This window comes from Melopsittacus undulatus, unplaced genomic scaffold, assembly GCF_012275295.1.
Source record: "Melopsittacus undulatus isolate bMelUnd1 unplaced genomic scaffold, bMelUnd1.mat.Z mat_scaffold_386_arrow_ctg1, whole genome shotgun sequence".
Lineage (NCBI taxonomy): Eukaryota > Metazoa > Chordata > Aves > Psittaciformes > Psittaculidae > Melopsittacus > Melopsittacus undulatus.
The window spans coordinates 34,254-54,801 of record NW_022994287.1 but is presented as its reverse complement, the minus strand read 5'-3'; the positions used below and the strand labels follow the sequence as shown (position 1 = coordinate 54,801).

The following is a 20,548-nucleotide window of genomic DNA, read 5'->3' as shown; positions in this document are numbered from 1 at the left end:
GCAACAAAGTAGCTCACTGTATTTCACCTCAGAAATAGTCATACTGAATTTTGCATCAGTTCCCTCTTCCACTACTTCTCTCTCAGGTAAATCAGCAAAGCATGACAAGAACCTCTTCACAAAGCATGAAAACCTTTCACAATATCACACCCTAAAAAAAAAAAAAAAAAAAAAAAACTTCCAGTACCTGAGCCCGGATCACACTGAGACAGTGTGTGTTGTGTCGCCGCACACACACCTTTATTAGCATCCATTGTTTGTAAAGTTGCTGCTTCTCATCAAAGTTACTCCAACCACAGAAAAAAATAAATCACCATGCTGTTCATTCTTGAGAGAATATGAGAATAAAACTCACCATGCTATTCATTTTTGAAGAGGATGAGCTTGCTCTCTGCTTCCGTAGGCTGTTAAGCTCTTCTGTATTTCCAGCCTTCGGTTTTTATGATCAGCCGACTGCCTCCAGCAGTACCTTCTGAAGAGGATCTCAGTCGCTTCTCAACAAATCTGCCTTCTCGGTATGGACTGAAGCTATTGGCAAGATCAACTACAAATCAAAAAGCAACCAGCAATCATTAGAGAGCTACTCTCTACAGCTATTTTCTTAATGAGAATGCTCCTTTTCTTGAAATGTTTACACTGAAAGGTAATCTTATAAGAGATGTTCTATAGAATCAGGCTCTGCTCATCTAGACAGAAGTGTCACCTGGGTCACCAGTTTGTTGTTGAGTCCCCATCGACTAGCACACTCAGCACACTGCAGCCCAGTACATGACTCTTCACAGAATCCAAAGAACCTTTGCTCCATCCTTTCCTTTCTCCCCCTGTTCTAGGACACTTCCAAACCACTGTCTAGTAAAATCCACCAGAGAAACTATCACCAGTTCATGTGCGCCAAAACCCAACCTGCCTTACCCTGAGTCCCAAGGCAAGTTCAGGTTTTGCAGGGCCAAGCCACAGCTTAGTTATCACTACATAGGACAAGGATGTACACTGGTTTCAGGTTCTGTTTAGCTTTCCTAGCTCAGCCCTGCATCCTCATCCTCCAAACCCAGTCTGCAGGTGCAGGCTGAATCCCAGTCCCCAACTCCAGTTAAGCACATTAGAAAAAAGAAGAAAAAATTACATTTTGAGGTGTTAGGGCAAGTTTAGAGATGTGAAAAGAGAAAAGCCTAATAACATAATAAATACAACACAGAATATCTTCTTTTGTCTTTTGCAAGAGAACGGATATTTTCTGTAAGGCTTCTCAAAAAAATCTGTTTCACAAAAAAAGTATTACATAAATTGTTTCTATAGTAGGAAATATATCAAACCTGCTTATAGATTAATGTCATGTTCATGATGCTATCTATAATAATACCAGCTGTGAGGCCAGCTATGGAAGAGAAAACATCTATTACCAAAGAAAACACATGGAAATATTTTGCATTCACATCTGGTTTTAAATACTATTTTAGCAAGACTAAATGCTCAAACCAGTTTGTTTGTAACAGATATAGCTATTTATAACCATATCTTACTGAATGACATAAAAGTTTTTACTATATTTGTAACATTTCATATGGCAGGATTGTGTCTTTTTCCAATGGTCCCTTTGCTTGGCCAATTTCTAATTTTAAATATATTCTTCACCACACAAGTAAAAGAACAAATTACATTTTGAACAGCACTATAGAACCCTAACAATCATGATTTTTATACAGTGCAGTGTTGGCTCTAGTGTTTCTGTGAACATTTATCCCATTTACAAAAATCCCACTGTCACAGTTTCAACTCCAGTTAGCTGCTTTTCAGAAATGCAGACTAAATATACAACTGCTGATGCACGAGTTTCAAATGCACTGTGTATTTCTAAACATCACTCTGAGCTGCTCATTTGCTGTTCTGCAGTACTCTCTAATAACAGATGCACAAAAGGATGAGCTCATTTACAGATGAGCCAATGTTGCAAGAAAGACCGAGTGCTCAGGACCAGTAACATACATAAATGGAAATGTTTTTTCTCCCAATTGACTAAGGTCTGAGGGAGAGAGGTCCTTTCTAGTGAAAGCTAATTTAGTGGATTAATTTTACTTATATTGCTATTCACGTACAAGATACCCAACAGACACTTGCAGTGACATATGATTCAAAAAGCAAGATTGCTTTTTGATTGCTTATAATCTACATGATTATAGTTTACACTCAATCATCTTCTAATACAAACACTATAAATGCAGACATGTTAAGTTTCACAACTTTTGGCCCGCCAGATACAACCTCAGGGTTATGCAACAAAGCACCAGTCTTCAGTCTAGTTTGAAAAAATAAACTGTCAGAGGTGTCCTTCACTCAAGGGCCTGGTGCCTTTATTCATCTGCATCTAGCTAGAATGGGATTTCTAGGCACATCCTTTCCACTTAATCTTGTTAATATTTCCAAATGCTTTTTCATAAACTAAAGATCCAGTGTGAAATTTAGCTGGTAATTAACTCTCTCTGTTTCACTGATTTCATAATGAGAACTTGCACAATGTTATTTCAGATAGAAGCAGAAATAACATCTTTCATACTCTGCCACAGAAATACCCAGTCCAAGCCACTCTGTATCATTAGCTGAATAGAGCAAGCAAGAATTGGGAAATTACAAAATCCAGATCAATACAAGATAAACTGTATTATTTTTCATAACTGGACTGAAAGAAGGTTTTTCTCTGACGGTGCTTGATCTCAAACAATGCAATGCTTTGGTTCAAGTCCAAAACAGGCACACCTCAAAAATATCCAATCTTCAGCCTTCATCAAGAGACAAGGATCAATATTCTTTCTTAATTAATTTTCTACCACAGGAAAGCATAGTTACAAACAGAACTGACAGGTGTTTTCAAACTGTAAAATATGAACTCATAATCATAGACTTTAATTCCTACCATTTCAGGAGGAAGACATAATTCATAACTTTTGAACTTTCTAACTAGCACCTCCAACTGCAAAAACACTTTTATGACCAAACAATATTTACAGAAGAACTGAGAACAAAAAGCACACATACACCCCAAACCCAATAACAAAAAGACCACATGACATACCTTTAGAACAGTTTGTTTCATAACCCTGTTGTGGTTTAAAGGACTGAGGTTCAGAACATGGAACGATCTCAGACTCCTCTACAGGGAACTATCCCTCCTGTGTGCTTGGACGGTGTGCTTACATCTCTGTTCCCACTCAATCCCTGTGCCTTTGAAGAGGGTATCCCTGGTTCTTCTCTAAGCTGTAACTTGAAGTTTTCTAAATGTGTGTCTGCAGAGTTAATTTCTCCTATGTGCCTGGCATTGTTGATATGTAGTTCATTGGCTTGCAACGACATTTTTGTTTGACTAGGAGCTGAGGCTTTGAATAAGGTACTAGAGTCAACGCTACACAAGCTTGCAGGACTCACAAGAGATACACCAGTAGAATGGCCAGTACTTTCTACAAAATCCATTTCCCCCGCAGGAGCAGCAACAGGATTAAGGATCTGAGAGGTAGAGACACTGTGGCCAAAATCTTCTGCAAGCAGCACCCCAGTCCCGTTGCTGGCCAGAGCATCGGCCTCCGAAACAGAATCCTCTGTCAGGGCAACAAAGTCAGAGGGCGTCTGGGCAGCTGTAAGGTCAGTTGAGAGCAGTGGGGACTGTAAGGAGCTTCCCATGCACTCTGTTGTCTCAGCTGAGCATGAAGGAGAGGACTTGGTGATCACAGGTTCACTTTCCACATATGATTTAATGTCTAGCAAACACCTGGACTGCTGCACAGAGGAAACAGACTGACTCTCTGGTACTGGTTTAGAAAATTTGTAGTGTGAAGAAAAAGATTTAGGGAGAAGTTTCCGTGTGGAATGTTTGACAGAGTATCGGCTCTGCTCCTCTGCAAAGCCTGAATCATCACCCTCATTCTTCCCAGAGCTTATGCAATTTATAAAGACATTCTTATTAGCTGAAGGCTCCTTTCCCTTTTCAAAATCGTCTGTCAAAGACCTTGTTATCTTCTTGCTACGTGAGCTGCCAAAGCCAACTGAATGTCTTCCTCTGCTTTTAATGTGCTCCTCTAAGCTCAGTTTTTGAAAAGCGCTGAGAGAAGACTGGGCACCATTTGTGACATTAACATTTTGACTAGCAGAGTCAGGCTTCTGCTCACTTCCTTTCTTGTTATGGAAGCTAATGGAAGGAGTGCGGAAGATACTCCGGCGCTTGCCTGTGCTCCCTGAGCTGGAGTTAGTGCTGGATGGGGAGGATGTGTGGGCACCAACGGCATTAGCAGAAGAAGGTGAGGAGGGAAGAGAGTCGTGTCTCCGGCTACCACTTCTCCTGAATATTGGCAACCGAGATACTAGAGTCGATCGTCTGGATCCTGAGTCCCCCATCAGGGCACAAAGTGTCCGTGGCTCTTCACAGCCAATAAATTAATCTGGGGTTAAAAAGGGAAAAAAAAGTTATTCAGCCTCCAAGTCCACTTGAACAGGCTTTACATCACCCTAAATGCAACATCAATTTTCTGTATAGCGGCAAGTTGTTGCATATGTGTTACTGAAGACTTCTAGAGTTTCAAAGTGATAGTCAGTAGACAGCACTGAAAACCCAGCAGCTGAGCAAAGATGAGGATGAAAAAGTGTTATATTACATATATATAGTATTATATTATAATGCAGATCACGATGCTTAAGAGTATAAAACGTACATGCCGAAATATATACAAATGTCCTTTTATGCAAGTTCTTAGAACAAGTCACCTTATAAACTGTAAGCTCTATTAAGAGACTTGATTTTTCATGATTTGGCTAGAACACATTATTTTGTGTTCCTGAATACTCAGATTTTTGCAAGAAAGGACTGAACTTTCAGCTGAATTGTTAATTCCTTTATATGCTCCTGCTAAAGGGTGTATGTATCACCTTACAGCAAAAAAAGTGTTGGCATTGCAATCAAGCTAAAATATGCATCATGAAAAATTCTTCCTAAGGAACTACAAGTGCTAGGAATTTACTGTCAAAACATGGTGACATGTTTCTAGATATGAACTTGAATGTTTCACTTGAACACTCCTCTGAAATCCTCTTGTAGCATACTTGCTCACAATTAACTACTTTTGCAGTTGTTTTGAAATCCGTGAAAAGTGTGTCATACACCCTTAGATTTTTTTTTTAATAAATATTTAGAAGACAAAGACTCATTTTTATCAGCACAGCAGATATATCAGTTCTATCTCCTTTTTGTTCTCATTCCCAGGCACAGCTACAGGTTGGGCAGAGAAGAGATTCAGAGAAGCCCTGCAGAGAAGGACTTCAGGGTGTTGGTTGAGGAGAAAATGAACAGGAGCCAGCTTCAGTGTGCACTTGCAGCCCAGAAAGTCAACCGTATCCTGGGCTGCATCAAAAGAAGTGTGACCAGCAGGTCGAAGGAGGTGATCCTGCCCCTCTACTCTGCTCTCGTGAGACCTCACCTGGAGTACCGTGTGCAGTTCTGGTGCCCTCAACATAAAAAGGACATGGAACTGTTGGAACAAGCCCAGAGGAGGGCCACGAGGATGATCAGGGGACTGGAGCACCTCCCATACAAAGACAGGCTGAGAAAGTTGGGGCTGTTCAGCCTGGAGAAGAGAAGGCTGCGTGGAGACCTCATAGCAGCCTTCCAGTATCTGAAGGGGGCCTACAGGGATGCTGGGGAGGGACTATTCATTAGGGACTGTAGTGATAGGACAAGGGGTAACAGGTTGAAACTTAAACAGAAGAGGTTTAGATTGAATATAAGGAGGAAGTTCTTTACTGTGATGGTAGTGAGGCACTGGAATGGGTTGCCCAGGGAAGCTGTGAATGCTCCATCCCTGGCAGTGTTCAAGGCCAGGTTGGAGAGAGACTTGGGTGATATGGTTTAGTGTGAGGTGTCCCTGCCCATAGCAGGGGGGTTGGAACTAGATGATCTTAAGGTCCTTTCCAACCCTAACTATTCTATGATTCTATAAACCATCACTGTAAGAGACAGGACCACTGAGGGAGCAATAAAAACACATGATATGTAGTTGCACAAATAAGAAAGGCAGTAGGTATAATGCCCGAGTGCAACTTCATGAGCTGCAGGTGTTTAGCACGTAGGAATAAAAATCAGGTCATTTATCTAAACAATGTTTGTATGTCAAGTTCAAAAACAAATTCATTCATCTAATGATCACTACAACAAATATCTACAAACAATATACGTACTTATGCAGTGTATATATATGCATACATATATTAAAATAAAACTGGGAAGACAATATTTAAGTATTAATAAAAGTACATGTATGTTACATTACTGTGAACAAAAGGGTAACACGTAAGTTCAGAGGCTGTTTCTGACTAAACATTGAACTGTACTTTCTGCATTGTTAACATGTTTTTAAAAAAAGCTCGTACAGCTCCAGCCTGAACATGCATTGCCAGACAGCCACAATATTCACAAGCACTGGGGATGAATAAGCAATTCTGTAGTTTAAGATGAAAGAAATAGTTTGAGAACAGTCACTAATATAAGTCACTGGTGATCTCTGGTGACACTCTAAACACCAACCTAGACAATGCCTAGGTTCTGCAACTGAAACCCAGACTTGAATTCAGTATGACTGAGACCAAACTGATGGTACAGACACACACAGGTTATCAGAATAATTTCATATCCACCAAACTGATGCACAGCCATTGTTCCATTTCACTGACACATAAGGTAGGTTGCATTTACACCACTTTTAAGAGCAAAAGCGCAGGCAACAGCACAGAGAAGCTCAGACCCTGTGAACCCAGAGGCTTATGTTATACCAGCTTGTTCATCTGTCTACAAAATGGACTTCGGAAAGATGCATGCAATCCTCTTCACCCTCCCTGTACAAACCTCTCAGTTCTTTAACCACCTCCAGACCTATTGTGTTGTGGGTTTTTTTGCTGTTGTGAATATCTACTTGTAGGCATGCTGACATGTATATATATGCACATACACAAAACCCAAGCCTAGAGATTCTGGGGGCTCTTCCTTGTATTTTATATAGACATAATAACAGCTGAAAAAAAAACCTTTCAAATGCAGTTTTACAACTGTAGCAGATGAGCAAAATATTTTTTAAACAAATCAAATCACCATAGTGCCACAGAAAGGACTTATGCTCAGGCAAAGCATTTGCTCCCATCATTCACTCTCCTGCCCACACTTTGTCAATTCACTGGAGAACAAACCATCCTGGTTTATAATCATGAAATTCACCAAGTTGAGAGCAGAAGGAAGCAGAAAACTGAACAAAAATCACATACTAACTTTCGCTGGAAATACTAAGGCTGTGTCTAAATAATAATAGAGATTATTCCTAACAATATTTCTAAGAATATACATGGCCTTAGCTTCCCAGGTGGTCATAATTTTTAATACATTATCTCTAACTGCAGATAACAAAATGGTTTTTATTCAGTCACTCTTCCCTTACATCTTGAAGGAAGAGCACAAGCTATCAACATTTCTCTTACTGACTAAGCAGCAGAAATCCTCACCTATAAAATATGAAGTAATTATAATATACTTTTCATTCTAGGTCTGCAATAACTATCAGAGGACATTTCTTAAAACCTACACATACATGTACACATACACGTATAAATGCATATATGAATGCTTACGTAAATATACAGTTCAAATATTTTGAATGCTGCATTAATATTTTGATTATTTGTATATATTATTTTACATATACACACACGCATATACATTCTGAAGTGTATTAACTGCCAGTGCTTTTCACTGAGTTGAAATAACAATTCTACCTGTAACACAGGAAAAAGTTGTATGTATTTCAAACTGGTTTAACATTATTAGTATTACTTAATACCCTCAGATATTAAAGAAGTAAAATCTTTCATTGATTTTTTTTGCTTATTGCAGAGGTGTTACAAACTGCCATACATATACTATAATGGGTAAAATAGGAGGTGTTTCCTTTCAGCATCCACATTTAATGTAATTAGCTGTACTTTCCACTTTATAGAAGTAACCCTTACAAAGCAAAATTCACTCCAACTGCATATGCTTTAAAACCCACTAATTTTCTGCTGCCTAACACTCTCATCCCTGTTGGCATCCTTCTTAAAAGCTGCAACAGAGAAAAAGAAAACAGCAGAGAAAGACACCTCTGAAATGCTATTATGCCATTCCAGTCAACTCTTTCACACTTAAACTGGACAACAATTCTAATTCTACACAATCAACCTACGACCTAATACAAACTTCTGTGTGTTTTAAATTTTTACAGTTTTTAGAATAGTAACAAGTAGTCAAATAAAAAAGAAGGATGAAGGAAAAGTGGCAGTCCATGAAAGTTTCAGTTAGATCAGGCCCCTTGTTTAGGACAAATTATCACATAACGTGAACAGCCAAAAAATAGCCTACACCATATGCTGTACAGAGGTCTGATTCTTGGCCAAATACACAAACCATTACTTTGCAATACTTTTTAATTCTAAAATCCAGTTACTGCTGAAACTGAAGTGTTTACTCCATGTTGCAACAGACAGACATTCAAATTTTGCTTTTATTGGAATGGACTTTTGATGCACAACAAGACAAAGTTTGATATATTACAGGAAAATAAGTAAACTGTTTTGAAAACATTTAATTGCAGCCAAAGTAATGGTGGACTATTTGAGCATCTTCCCCACTTCAGACAGTTTCCTGAGCTCCTGTGCTGAAACCAATGCAAATGAGAAACAGGCAAAATATGAACAAGACATTTTTTCTCTTATAAGCAATTTTAAAAATTAATCTAATAATAATAGTTTCCTTTCACACTGGCCTGCACCAAAATGTTGAAAAATGAAAATTATTCTCAAAAATAACTTAAAGTCACGTACTTAATCTCCAGAGAAAACAAAAAGGCCAATTTTTTTATTCTTGGAGCTTATTTTTTCCTTTGAAAGATCATCTTTGGAGAACCATCCAACTACACAATATTAGGTTTTTATCTTGCCTACAGCAGTTGTATGAGTATAAAAACCATAAATTTACAGGGCAAGAATTATATAAGCAGCTCTATATTTTATATATTACTGCAATTTGTCAAAAGAAAGAAACTACTCAGCTTCCAGTGAATGCAACAGCAGAAAAGAAAAAAACAAAACACAAATATTAAATCAGCTAAAATTGTCAAAACATTACACCAATGCCTCCAGAAAAATCTACCCCACCAGCTAAAAAAACCAAACCCCAGCATTTCTTATTTCAGTTTCTGCTAAGCAGTTACTCACACAAGTGTGCCGGAGTGAAGTGCATTCAGTGAAGAGCCACTCTTGCTGGTGGGTGTGAATGCCAGCAGATGGAGCCGTGGATCTCCTCTTTCATTGACTGCAAGTGTGAAAAAGCAAGTCAGTGTCTGTTACACTTCTCACTGCCTTTCAGGTAAAATTTAGGACTCCAAATTATTTGTGACGTTTTCTATTATCATAATTACGATTACATACCCAAAGCTAATATATACTCATTAAACAGAGAACTGTAATGCTTAAGCCAGTACAAACACTCCTTTTATAACCAGCCTGCTACTGTCTCTTAACACTTTCTGAACAAAGCTTTCCTGAAGATGCTCTCCTTAAAGATGCACCTCCTAGAAACATCAAACAATATATTCTACACAAAGAACAAAACTGAATTAGCTATCTAAGTTTAAACTGAGCGATGAAAGGCCCCAACCTTCAATCAGAGCAAAACATCAATACTCCCCTGCTCCTTACATCTCTCCTTCACAGCTGTATGATTTTTAGGCTGCACTCATAATTTAAAGAAGACGATATATTTTCTCTAATGATTTGAATCAAGAACCATATAACAAAGCAAAACACACTGAACTAATATGTGAAACTTAAACTGCAAACATGCTTCATCCCTCAAGTAAGCATTACCATATGACAGGCAGCAAGGGACCATGTAAGAGAAAGTCTTTATAGGCAAGCTGGCTTCAGACCTAGAGAAAAGTGTAATTCACCCCAGGATCCAACAAATACCCACCAAAAAAAGGTGAAAATAAATATTTTTAATTTTTGGTGAGTTGACAGAAGTCTTAATGCAGCTGATGCACTCACAAGGCCTGGTCCTTTAGCCATCACAGTAACATCATAGTAACATCATAGCCTGTGACTCCCACACAGATCATAAAATTTTCATCAGTCAGATTCCAGCACTATATTGTCCTCAGCATTTAAGTATACTTGCTTCAATATTGTTTCAATTCTATTCCAATATTATTTGTCTCTTTAGGACATTCGTGACTTGGTTTTATGAGCAATCCTATACACAAAAACATAAGCCTAAAAAAGCCATTAAAATATTGTTTTACATCTAAAACAAAAGCAAACACCTGCATATAAGTTCTTAGGGCTTTAAATATTACAAATGACAATAAATGCCTGTACAGTACAACGCAGAAGGTAAAAAAGGTGGGATTACTAACACTGAAGCAATTTTATTTTGCAAATGAGATGAGTGAAATACGTAATAGCCCCATTTGCTTTTGTGAATAATACTTTTCCTTTTTTCTTTCCTTCTGCATGTAAACCTCACAGCATGGTACACAGCTCAAGAATGTATTTTGTGGAACAGCAGCCATAGCTGTCTTCTCAGTGCAAAATTTCTTAAGCTACTACCACTTCTGCACTTACTCGGAGTTTATTTTTTTTTCTATAGTTTTTACAAACAAAAGAAGACTGCCCAACATATACGGCCTACTGCAACATGACAAAGGATAATGGTTTGAAAGTAAAAGAGGGAGATTCAGGGTGGATGTGAGGAAGAAATTTTTTTACAGTGAGGGTGGTAAAACACTGGCACAGGTTGACCAGAGAGGCCGTGGATGCACCATCCCTGGAAACAGTCAAGGTCAGGCTGGATGTGGTTCTGAGTAACCTGATCTAGTTCAAGATGTCCCTGCTCCTTGCATGGGGGTTAAACTAGACGACCTTTGAAGGACCCTCCTAAAGTAAACTATGATTCTGTGAACTGCTATCCTAGTGCTGGGATGAAATCAGAAGTGCAACAAGCATTCAAAGAAAACTGGAGACAGGTTGTCAATATATTTTCTTTTGACTTTAAACTAGCAAAAGGCAAGCGTTAGCATGAGACAGGTAACAAACAACTTATTCTTTCATTTATTATCAACAGGTATGCAAATTCATCACATTTGTGTTAGATAAACTGTGGGTTTATTAAAAGAGAACCAGGAAAAATGATTTCTAGAAACCTCAAGGAGACAGTTCTCTCCTAACTACATTTAAATCGCGCCCAACTTCCAGTGCCTCTGTATTACACCAAAGACTATCTCAAAGCACTTCAGTACAATACAGAAAATAGCAGGACAGAAGTGGAACAATCTTGCTAGTAGTCTTTACACACACCCACCAGCCAATTATACTCCAGTAAGAGCTGGGATCATGTACTGCCAAAAAGCTGACTGTGTGAAGGAGATAAACGATTAATTTCCATGTATTCAACCATCAGACACAAAAAGGTCAGAAACAGGGCAAGGACCATACCACAATGAAGCAGTTAGTCATATTCATGTTTTAGCATGTTTTATTGGGTTTTTCAACAGAGAAGAACCCATCTCTTTCACTTCTACCACTTATTTGAATTCTGAAGAAGTGTACGGTGCGTTTCTTCCAACATCTGATACAGACAATGCTTACAGGTTAATTAGAAACAGTTACAAGTATAAATAATAACCTGGAAACAGAAGTATCGAAGACTTAAGGTCCTTTCCAACCCTAACTATTCTATGATTCTATATGCTTGTTTGTGCATAAAATGTCACAGCATCCACTTTGCTGATTACTATTTCCAAATGCTGGATAATGTAAGCAATAAATTATTCACTTTTAACAAGAGAAGTGTGACTTACACAGGTACCTGGGTGCACAGGGAAATTATACCATAACACGACAAAAAGACATGGACTGATGTTGAGACCTATTTTGATGGATAGAGATAGCAGCCTGGTGACAAGGTAGCAGTCAATAGGATCAAATGGTATCCTTCTTCCCTCACATTTTTCTCTCCACTCACCCTCACTCATGATGCATGGTGGTCATTTTATGATGCTTAGATAGCAGAAAATCTCATTCAATTAAGGCTTTCAGGAAAATAATTATGGTTGGACTTCACACTAAGTAGTAATTTCTAACAGTAACTAAATAGTACTTACTAATTAAGTAACTGGGGATGTGCTCATATTTAGACAGTGATTTGACTTTCAGCTGTATTTTATTTTAACTGAAAAGGAAAAGCAACCTAGAAAGAATCAAGAATCTTGTTTATTCCTTCATGCAGGAGAAAAGCAGCCTCAGCCCAGGACTGTAGGAGAGGGAGAGTCTCCTTGCCAGCCGTTTGCTTCAGAATTCAAGTGGAACAGATCAGCACTGTGCAAACCAGCTGGTATTCTCATGAGAAAAATACAGGCAATAACATGCTTTAACTCTGTACCCATGTTCACTACATAAAATTTATCGGTAGCATGAAGCAAAGCACCAAGATTGGCTACAACTCCCACAGCCATTCAAAGCATCTCTATCGGCTCCCCCACAAAACAACAACACAAAAAAAACCAAACCAAACAAACAAACAAAAAAAAGAAAAAAAAACCTTGAAATATTCTGCTCGCTCATAAGACATCATAAACCTCTCTAGAGCATGATCCAGATGATTTGTGCAGTCAGCCGTGAATTCAAGTTCTGCTTTAACGTGCTCCTTCTAAAATCTGGCTTTTGACGTATTACAAAGGTGTCCTATTGCTCATTTCAAGCAACCATCTCATAACTGTCTCAGTACTACACAGGCCCAGCAGAACTACAATTCTTTGTTCTGTGCTCTCCCGTGCCTATTCCTCTTACCTTCCAGAATCACAACTTCAGTGTCATCAGCAATTTAGTTTGTATGCTAAAGCTCCCTGCACATCTTCCAGACCAACTGCTTTTCCAGGTGCTGCCTGTTTCTGCTACGTATATGGCAACTACGGTGACAAGGGTTGAGGTCATTTATTACCTCTATCAGCAGGTGAATGTGTGACCTTAACTGCATTAAAATTGACCAAATCTTCATCTGTTGAAAATTCATTGGGCTTCACTGAACTGAATCATGCTGACTTAAACCATGTGGTCTTTCATCCCTACAAGCCTCAGTCACCCCATCTCTAATTCTTTAACTCTTGCAAAAGCAACACTTGGATATGTACGACCTCATCACTCCTAGTACACAGATCCCAGTTTAAGTGGATGGAAGCAGGATTTTGTTTGCGTATTTTTTTTTTTATGCTGACCAAATACAAAATCCTTTAATGGATTATAATGAAAATCACAGATACATGGAACCCCAGCAAGTCATAGAATCATAGAAGAGTTAGGGTTGGAAAGGACCTTAAGATCATCTAGTTCCAACCTCCCTGCCATGGGCAGGGACACCTCCCATTAAACCATGTCACCCAAGGCTCTGTCCAACCTGGCCTTGAACACCACCAGGGATGGAGCATTCACAACTTCCCTGGGCAACTCCTTCCAGTGCCTCACCACCCTACCGGTAAAGAACTTCTTTATATCCAATCTAAACTTCCCCTATTAAAGTTTTAACCCGTTACCCCTTGTCCTATCACTACAGTCCCTAGAGAAGAGTCCCTCCCCAGCATCCCTGTAGGCCCCCTTCAGATACTGGAAGGCTGCTATGAGGTCTCCATGCAGCCTTCTCTTCTCCAGGCTAAGCAGCCCCAACTTTCTAAGCCTGTCTAAGCCTGTCTTCAGGCTGAGAAATCACGCAGTTCTGAAGATCCTGACATGTGTGCTCCACTCCTATGTCTCCCTAAGTGTCTGCTTAGAGCTTCTGCTGAAAGTAGTACTGAGATAGAGAAAACAGTACTGAGAAAACAGTATTGAGATAGAGGAACCAATGGTGTACCTTACATCCTCACAATGAAAAGGATGCGGCAATTAAGAAGTACTCCAGGGTATTCAGTTAAAGGATTTTTAAAATAAGTAATCAGTGTGGCTAATAGTATTCATGAAAACAAACTGTGGAAGTTCTGCCTAATATTAGGCGGACTAATTTACAGATCAGTCTTTAATAATAAGGTAATTGTAGTACCTCACTGTAGCAGCTGTTGACCATTTTACACAAAAATAAAATCATTAACAGCAAAAGGAGTAAGAATGCTCTTTTCCAAATTCCCGTAAGAGCAACAGAAAACAATTCTCAACTCATACCCCAAAACAACTCTGGTGGTGCAAAATGAGCCAATAGTCCTCACTGACTGTTCCAGAAAAGGTACTCACAGCTTACAAAACTAATGAAAGAGAACCACATGATTCCTGTTCCCTGCAGGCTTTAGCACATGTAAGATGCATGCCTCATGAGGCCGAACGTTAAATACGTTCATAATTACCATCACCAATATTGTGTAATTTTATCATTTTAATTACAAACTAATTGCTTTAGTTTCTTTTTCTGTTAATGTACTTTACTGGACATCACTTATAAGAATACATTTTTAAGAATCAACCATACTACATTTAGAAATAATCACAGAATTTACCACATTATACTTAAGACATCTATGAATCTAAGCAACAACTCAGGCAATTCCCCTTTCACTATATTGAAAACACAATTATTTCTGGATTAATCAGACTTATTGCAATCTGTCATCTTGCTAATAAAAACAATAACAGAGAAGGAAACTCACGACAACTGAATATATGCTCATATACTCAAATTCTGATTGCAAGTTGTTAAACACTGAAACACAGTGCCTCACATTTCTGTGGCAGTAAGTACAGCATAATTTAGGACAATCAAGTGCCATAGCAGTCATGTCCAGAAACACATACACCAAGTTCACACATACATAGTAAAGACATACATTTTGATTTGAAAACTGAAGGTTAAGAAGGTCTAAGCCCAAGCCCACAAGGCACGCACAGAAAAGGGAAGAATAAACCAGTCTGCAAACTCAGAACTGCCTAACCAGAAAAAAACGAAACAGCATAGAAGTTCACAGGAGTCCTTAGAAAAATAAACATCTAATGGAAATCAGTAGCTCATAGGCACAAAACACAGAATTCCCTTAATGTTAGCATTCAAGCCAAAGTCCAACACAGAAATGTTTACAAAAGATGTTTGTTGTTTGTTTTTTTTTTTTTAATCTGGTACTTGTATCATGGAACTGTTATCACAGTTTCCATTTACCCCAAGTACTAAATAACTATCCAGATGTTAGATGGAAGAGTAAGACTCTCTGAAGCCATCAACTGTATTACCTCTACTTAGCAAATGATCTGCTCTGTGATCAAATGGCCCATGAAAACCTATCCCTCTCATTTAACACATGGATCATAGTCAGGCATTTAATTTTGTCCTTTAAAAGCAACTTGAGACAACTAGATAGTAGGCTGAAGAAAAGTATTACTGCATTAACAGAGAATTATGATACATTTATACTAGGAACATTTTAACCTACTAGATATTTTAACTTCACATTTCAGATTCAGATCCTTGGATCTCAGGTTATTTCCTAAGAATCAAATACTAAAACTGATTCCCAAACAAATACTTCTTCCAGGCATCCCCTTTAACAGAAAACATGCTGTAGGAGGAAAAGGTGGAGGCAGGGAATGGTGAAAAGCAACCCTTTGGAAACCCCTGCTTTTCACCAGGGAATGGTGAAAAGCAACAACAGGCAAGGAGAAATACTGACTACATTAAGGGAGTGCGTTTCCAGAAAAGGAGAGCTGTATGGTGGCTGCTAAGAACAAATTACTCGGCTTGTTTCATTCAGCTTTCTTGAGCAACAAGAAAGTGTACACATAGGCCCAAAATGGGTGAAAACAGTTCCTGCAGTTAACATACTCAACTGATAATCTTTTACACCTGCCTTTTGCTCTAAGGTTTATTGCCTTACCATATTGCCTCTCACAACTGAGGCAATTATCTGTTAACTTGAACCTCCTTCCACCACTATTTTCAGCAGTTTCTAAGTTACCCTCAGAACTGGTCAGAGCAGGTGACAGTTAATCTTATCAGGTACCACTTCTACTGTACATTCCCAGATGTCCCTCATGTACCTTGCCATTGTTAACTAAAAAAAGCTGTACAGCTTTGTATCGCCTTTAAACATGCCTTCAGGTTTGGTAGGAAGATTAAATTGCTCTTTCATTACAACATGTAACACACATTTTCCCTCCAACAATTTCCAACATACCAAAATGTTCAGCAAATAAAAAAGATAAAGAAAAAGGTTAGCAAGGATGCCAACAGCAACAGAGAAACAATGACAGAAAAAATTTCCCATGTCAATTCCATGTGGGCAGTTTGAAGAACTATCTCAAGGCACAGAAATATAGAGAACTTGTAAGGCAGCATCCTAAAAGGAGAGATGTCTACTGAATACAAAAATGCTCAGAAACTCAAAGAAGAAATTAAAGTCTCCACTCAACCTAGAGAGGAAGATAAATGTCTAGAACAGACCGTTACAGAAAAAGCAGATAAAAAATGCAAAATCATTTTAAAAAAGGAAGATAATAAAAGAGGCGAAGATGGAAAAATATAAATTCGGTGACAAAACCATAATCAAGTGAGGAAGAGTCCTAAAGTCATCGAGATGACCAAGGTGGTTGGTGACAGCCAGCATGGCTTCAATAAGGGGAAATCCTGACTGACCAATTTGATGGCCTTCTATGATGGGGATATGGAGCTATTGGAAAGGGGTAGAGCAGCTGATGTCATCTAGCTGGACTTGTGCAAAGTATTTGACACTGTCCCACATGACATCCTTGTCTCTAAATTGGAGAGACATCAATTTGATAGGTGGACTACTCAGTGGATAAAGAACTGGCTGGATGGCCACACACAAAGAGTTGTGATCAATGGCTCAGTGTCCAGTTGGAGACCAGTAAAAAGTGGTGTCCCTCAGGGATCGGTGTTGGGACCGCTCTTGTTCAACATCTTCGTCGGTGATATGGACAATGGGATTGAGTGTGCCCTCAGCAAGTTTGCCAATGACACCAAACTGTGTGGTTCAGTTGATACGCTGGAGGGAAGGAATGCCGTTCACAGGGACCTTGACATGCTTGTGAGGTGGGCTGATGCCAACCTCATGAAGTTTAACCATGACAAGTGCAAAGTCCTACACCTGCGTCGAAGCAATCCCAGGCACAGCTACAGGTTGGGCAGACAAGAGATTCAGAGAAGCCCTGCAGAGAAGGACTTCAGGGTGTTGGTTGAGGAGAAAATGAACAGGAGCCAGCTTCAGTGTGCACTTGCAGCCCAGAAAGCCAACTGTATCCTGGGCTGCATCATAAGGAGTGTGACCAGCAGGTCAAAGAAAGTGATCCTGCCCCTCTACTCTGCTCTCGTGAGACCTCACCTGGAGTACCGTGTGCAGTTCTGGTGCCCTCAGCATAAAAAGGACATGGAACTGTTGGAACAAGTCCAGAGGAGGCCATGAGGATGATCAGGGGACTGGAGCACCTCCCATATGAAGACAGGCTGAGAAAGTTGGGGCTGTTCAGCCTGGAGAAGAGAAGGCTGCGTGGAGACCTCATAGCAGCCTTCCAGTATCTGAAGGGGGCTTATCAGGATGCTGGGGAGGGACTCTTCTCTAGGGACTGTAGTGATAGGACAAAGGGTAACGGGTTAAAACTTAAAACGGGAAGTTTTGATTGGATATAAGGAAGAAGTTCCTTACTGTAAGTGTGGTGAGGCACTGGAATGGCTTGCCCAGGGAAGTTGTGAATGCTGCATCCCTGGCAGCGTTCAAGGCCAGGTTGGAGAGAGACTTGGGTGATATGGTTTAATGTGAGATGTCCCTGCCCACGGCAGGGGGGTTGGAACTAGATGATCTTGAGGTCCTTTCCAACCCTAACTATTCTATGATTCTACAATTTTCATTTTTTTAAAGATATCACATGAAAGAGTTTACTGACACACTGCTTAATGACATTATCTCAGAACTGGTAAAACTCAACGGGAACCCACAAACAGGACCTTCTGAACAAGTGTGCTAAAAGGTTCAGTTTTTCTTGTGCTAGCTCATAGATGCTAACTAATTCAATTCTGCTGAGCACTTAAGCACATGCTTCACTTTGAGAATAATCTCATCCCTATTCAGTAAACACTTAAAATCGCATACTTAACTTTCAAAATATGAGTGGTCCCATTGACTTCAAGGGGACATAAGCACAATGCTGAGTGCTTTCCTGGATCAGTGCACAAGAATATAATTTAGCCTTCCTTCAAGTGGATGATTTGGACATACTGAGTCTTACCATTTTATTATAAAAGATGGAATGGTAAAACTTTAAAGGGTAAAATTAGCTACATGATAACTGTAAACCAAATTGCCCCATTCTGAATGCCTTTCTAGGTTATTGTAAAGGCTGAAATGAATTCACAGTACATTTTACACAGCAAGAACAAATGAATATATTATTTTCTTAAATTTATGCACAACCCTAATTGCTATGCAGCCGCAATTAAGAAGATCTAAGAAACACAAAACCAAGATACCATATGGCTCTCAGTTCCAAAAATCAGAGACACAAAAGCAGATTTCACACATCTGCATTTGAACATAAAACTTAGATTACAAGACAGCTAAATAACACATGTCTCCATGCTTTCCCAAGTTTTTTAAACACAGTTTCAAATGCATAAAAGAGGTGCCAAAAAAAAGAGCCTGGGTTTTTCCCAATTACCTCCTAATAAGTAAACATTTTGCACATAAATACGTAATAATTTTAAATTAAAAACTAATTCAGTAGTACATATTACTCTATTTCTACATATATACTTACGAGATACCAACATTTACATATCACTGACCTCTGACTAAAGATGTTTTGCTAATTTAGTTATGTTTTTTTGAGGTAAGTAGCTTTGCACATGGCTACTTTTACCATCATTGGTAAGTCTGAAGAAAGTTGGTGGTGGGGGAACAGATTAATAAAAAAGAAACGAAAATTCAGTAAATTAAGCTGCATGACCTCTTTTACTATCTAAGTACTCACAATGGAGTTCAACACGGCTACAGCAAGGTCCTACAGCTGGGTCAGAACAACCCCCAGTACCAACACAAAATGGGGGATGAATGGATTAAGGGCAGCCCTGCAGAGAAGGACTAAGGTACTGGTGGGTACAACACTGGACAGAGAAGGACCACAAAAATGATCCAAAGGCTGGAGCCCCTCACCTATGAGGAAAAGCTGAGAGAGCCTGGAGAAGAGAAGGCTCTTGTTCAGCCTGGAAAACAGAAGGCTCCAAGGAGACCCTGCTGTGGCCTTTCAACACTTAGAAATGGCTTATAAGACAGAGAGAGACTTTTCACCAGGCCCTTTAGTGACAGGACAAGCAGCAACAAATTTAAACTAAAAAAAGTTAGGTTTAAATTGGACACAAGCAAGAAATTTTTTTATGATGAGGGTAGCGAAACACAGGAACAGGTTACCCAAAGAAGCTGTGGATGTCCCATCTTTGTAAGCATTCAAGGCCAGATTTGATGGAACAACATGGTCTACTAGCTCATGGTCATGAGCAACATGGTCTAGTGGACGGTGTCCCTGCCCATGGCAGGGAGGTTGAAACTAGATGATCTTTAAGGCCCTTTCCAAACCAAACCATCCCATGACTCTGCAAGTGTCGTGGTTTAAACCAAGTCCCCCTACTCCCGGAGAGTTAGGAAGGAGAATCCAAAGAATGTAGCCCCCACGGATTGAGATAAGAATGGTTTAATTGCTAAGGCATAACACAAAACCCCTACTGCCATTTACTACTACAAATAATAATGATACAGCAAACAGCAAGTGAAAAGAATACAACACACCACCAGCCACCGACCCATAACTCACTCCACCCTGCCTGGCCGAGCACTGCGTGCTCCCTCCTCCATTTTTCTCCAGAGCTCCCCCCTCCAGCCTTCTCTTTCCCAATATGCATCCTGGGCATCACGTGCTATGGTATGGAATACCTCATTGACTAGCCTGGGTCAGGTGCCCTGTCTCTCCTTCCTCCCGGACTCCCCTCCTCCACCTGGCTGGAAAAAAACCTTGAACAAAAACACCCTCAAAACATGCTCAAACCATGACAGCAAGTCTGCCCAGTTCCCAGAGCTACAAAGTATGGAAAGACATATAAAAACTGTCAGCTACACAAAGTGTGCTAGAATAACTCCATAAAGAAAGAGACCCTACATGCTAGTGTCAATTCCAAGTAACGCACAAAGATGCCCCAAAACTGATTTTGAGACATGTAGCTCTGGAATAGTCCCTTAATGAGCAACATAAAAATGAAAGTAAGTGACACAATTGAAACTCTACTCGGTAGAAAAACATCTTCTGGCTAGAACTGCTTAACATGGCTGCTGAAAAAGGTCCTCCTACACCATAGCAGAACATGTGAATGTCTTTAAAAAGCACCACACATTTACATTTTAATACAAAAAATACACTAATCTCCATATATTCCAGTTTTTGTGTACCCCTTGATCTTTTTGTTTCTTAC

General features: G+C 39.4%; 1 protein-coding gene across 1 annotated transcript; it reads right to left on the bottom strand.

Annotated features, from left to right (window-relative positions):
- Positions 1-355: 355 nt before the first annotated feature.
- On the bottom strand, positions 356-9,377 carry LOC117438489 (serine-rich coiled-coil domain-containing protein 1-like; the record flags this gene model as incomplete). The annotated part of the gene is given in 5 exon segments (XM_034073985.1): positions 356-439; positions 441-544; positions 3,068-3,152; positions 3,154-4,424; positions 9,271-9,377. Coding segments are annotated over 4 exon segments (1,500 nt in total), but the record flags the coding sequence as incomplete, so codon positions are not given.
- Between the last annotated feature and the right edge of the window lie 11,171 nt (positions 9,378-20,548).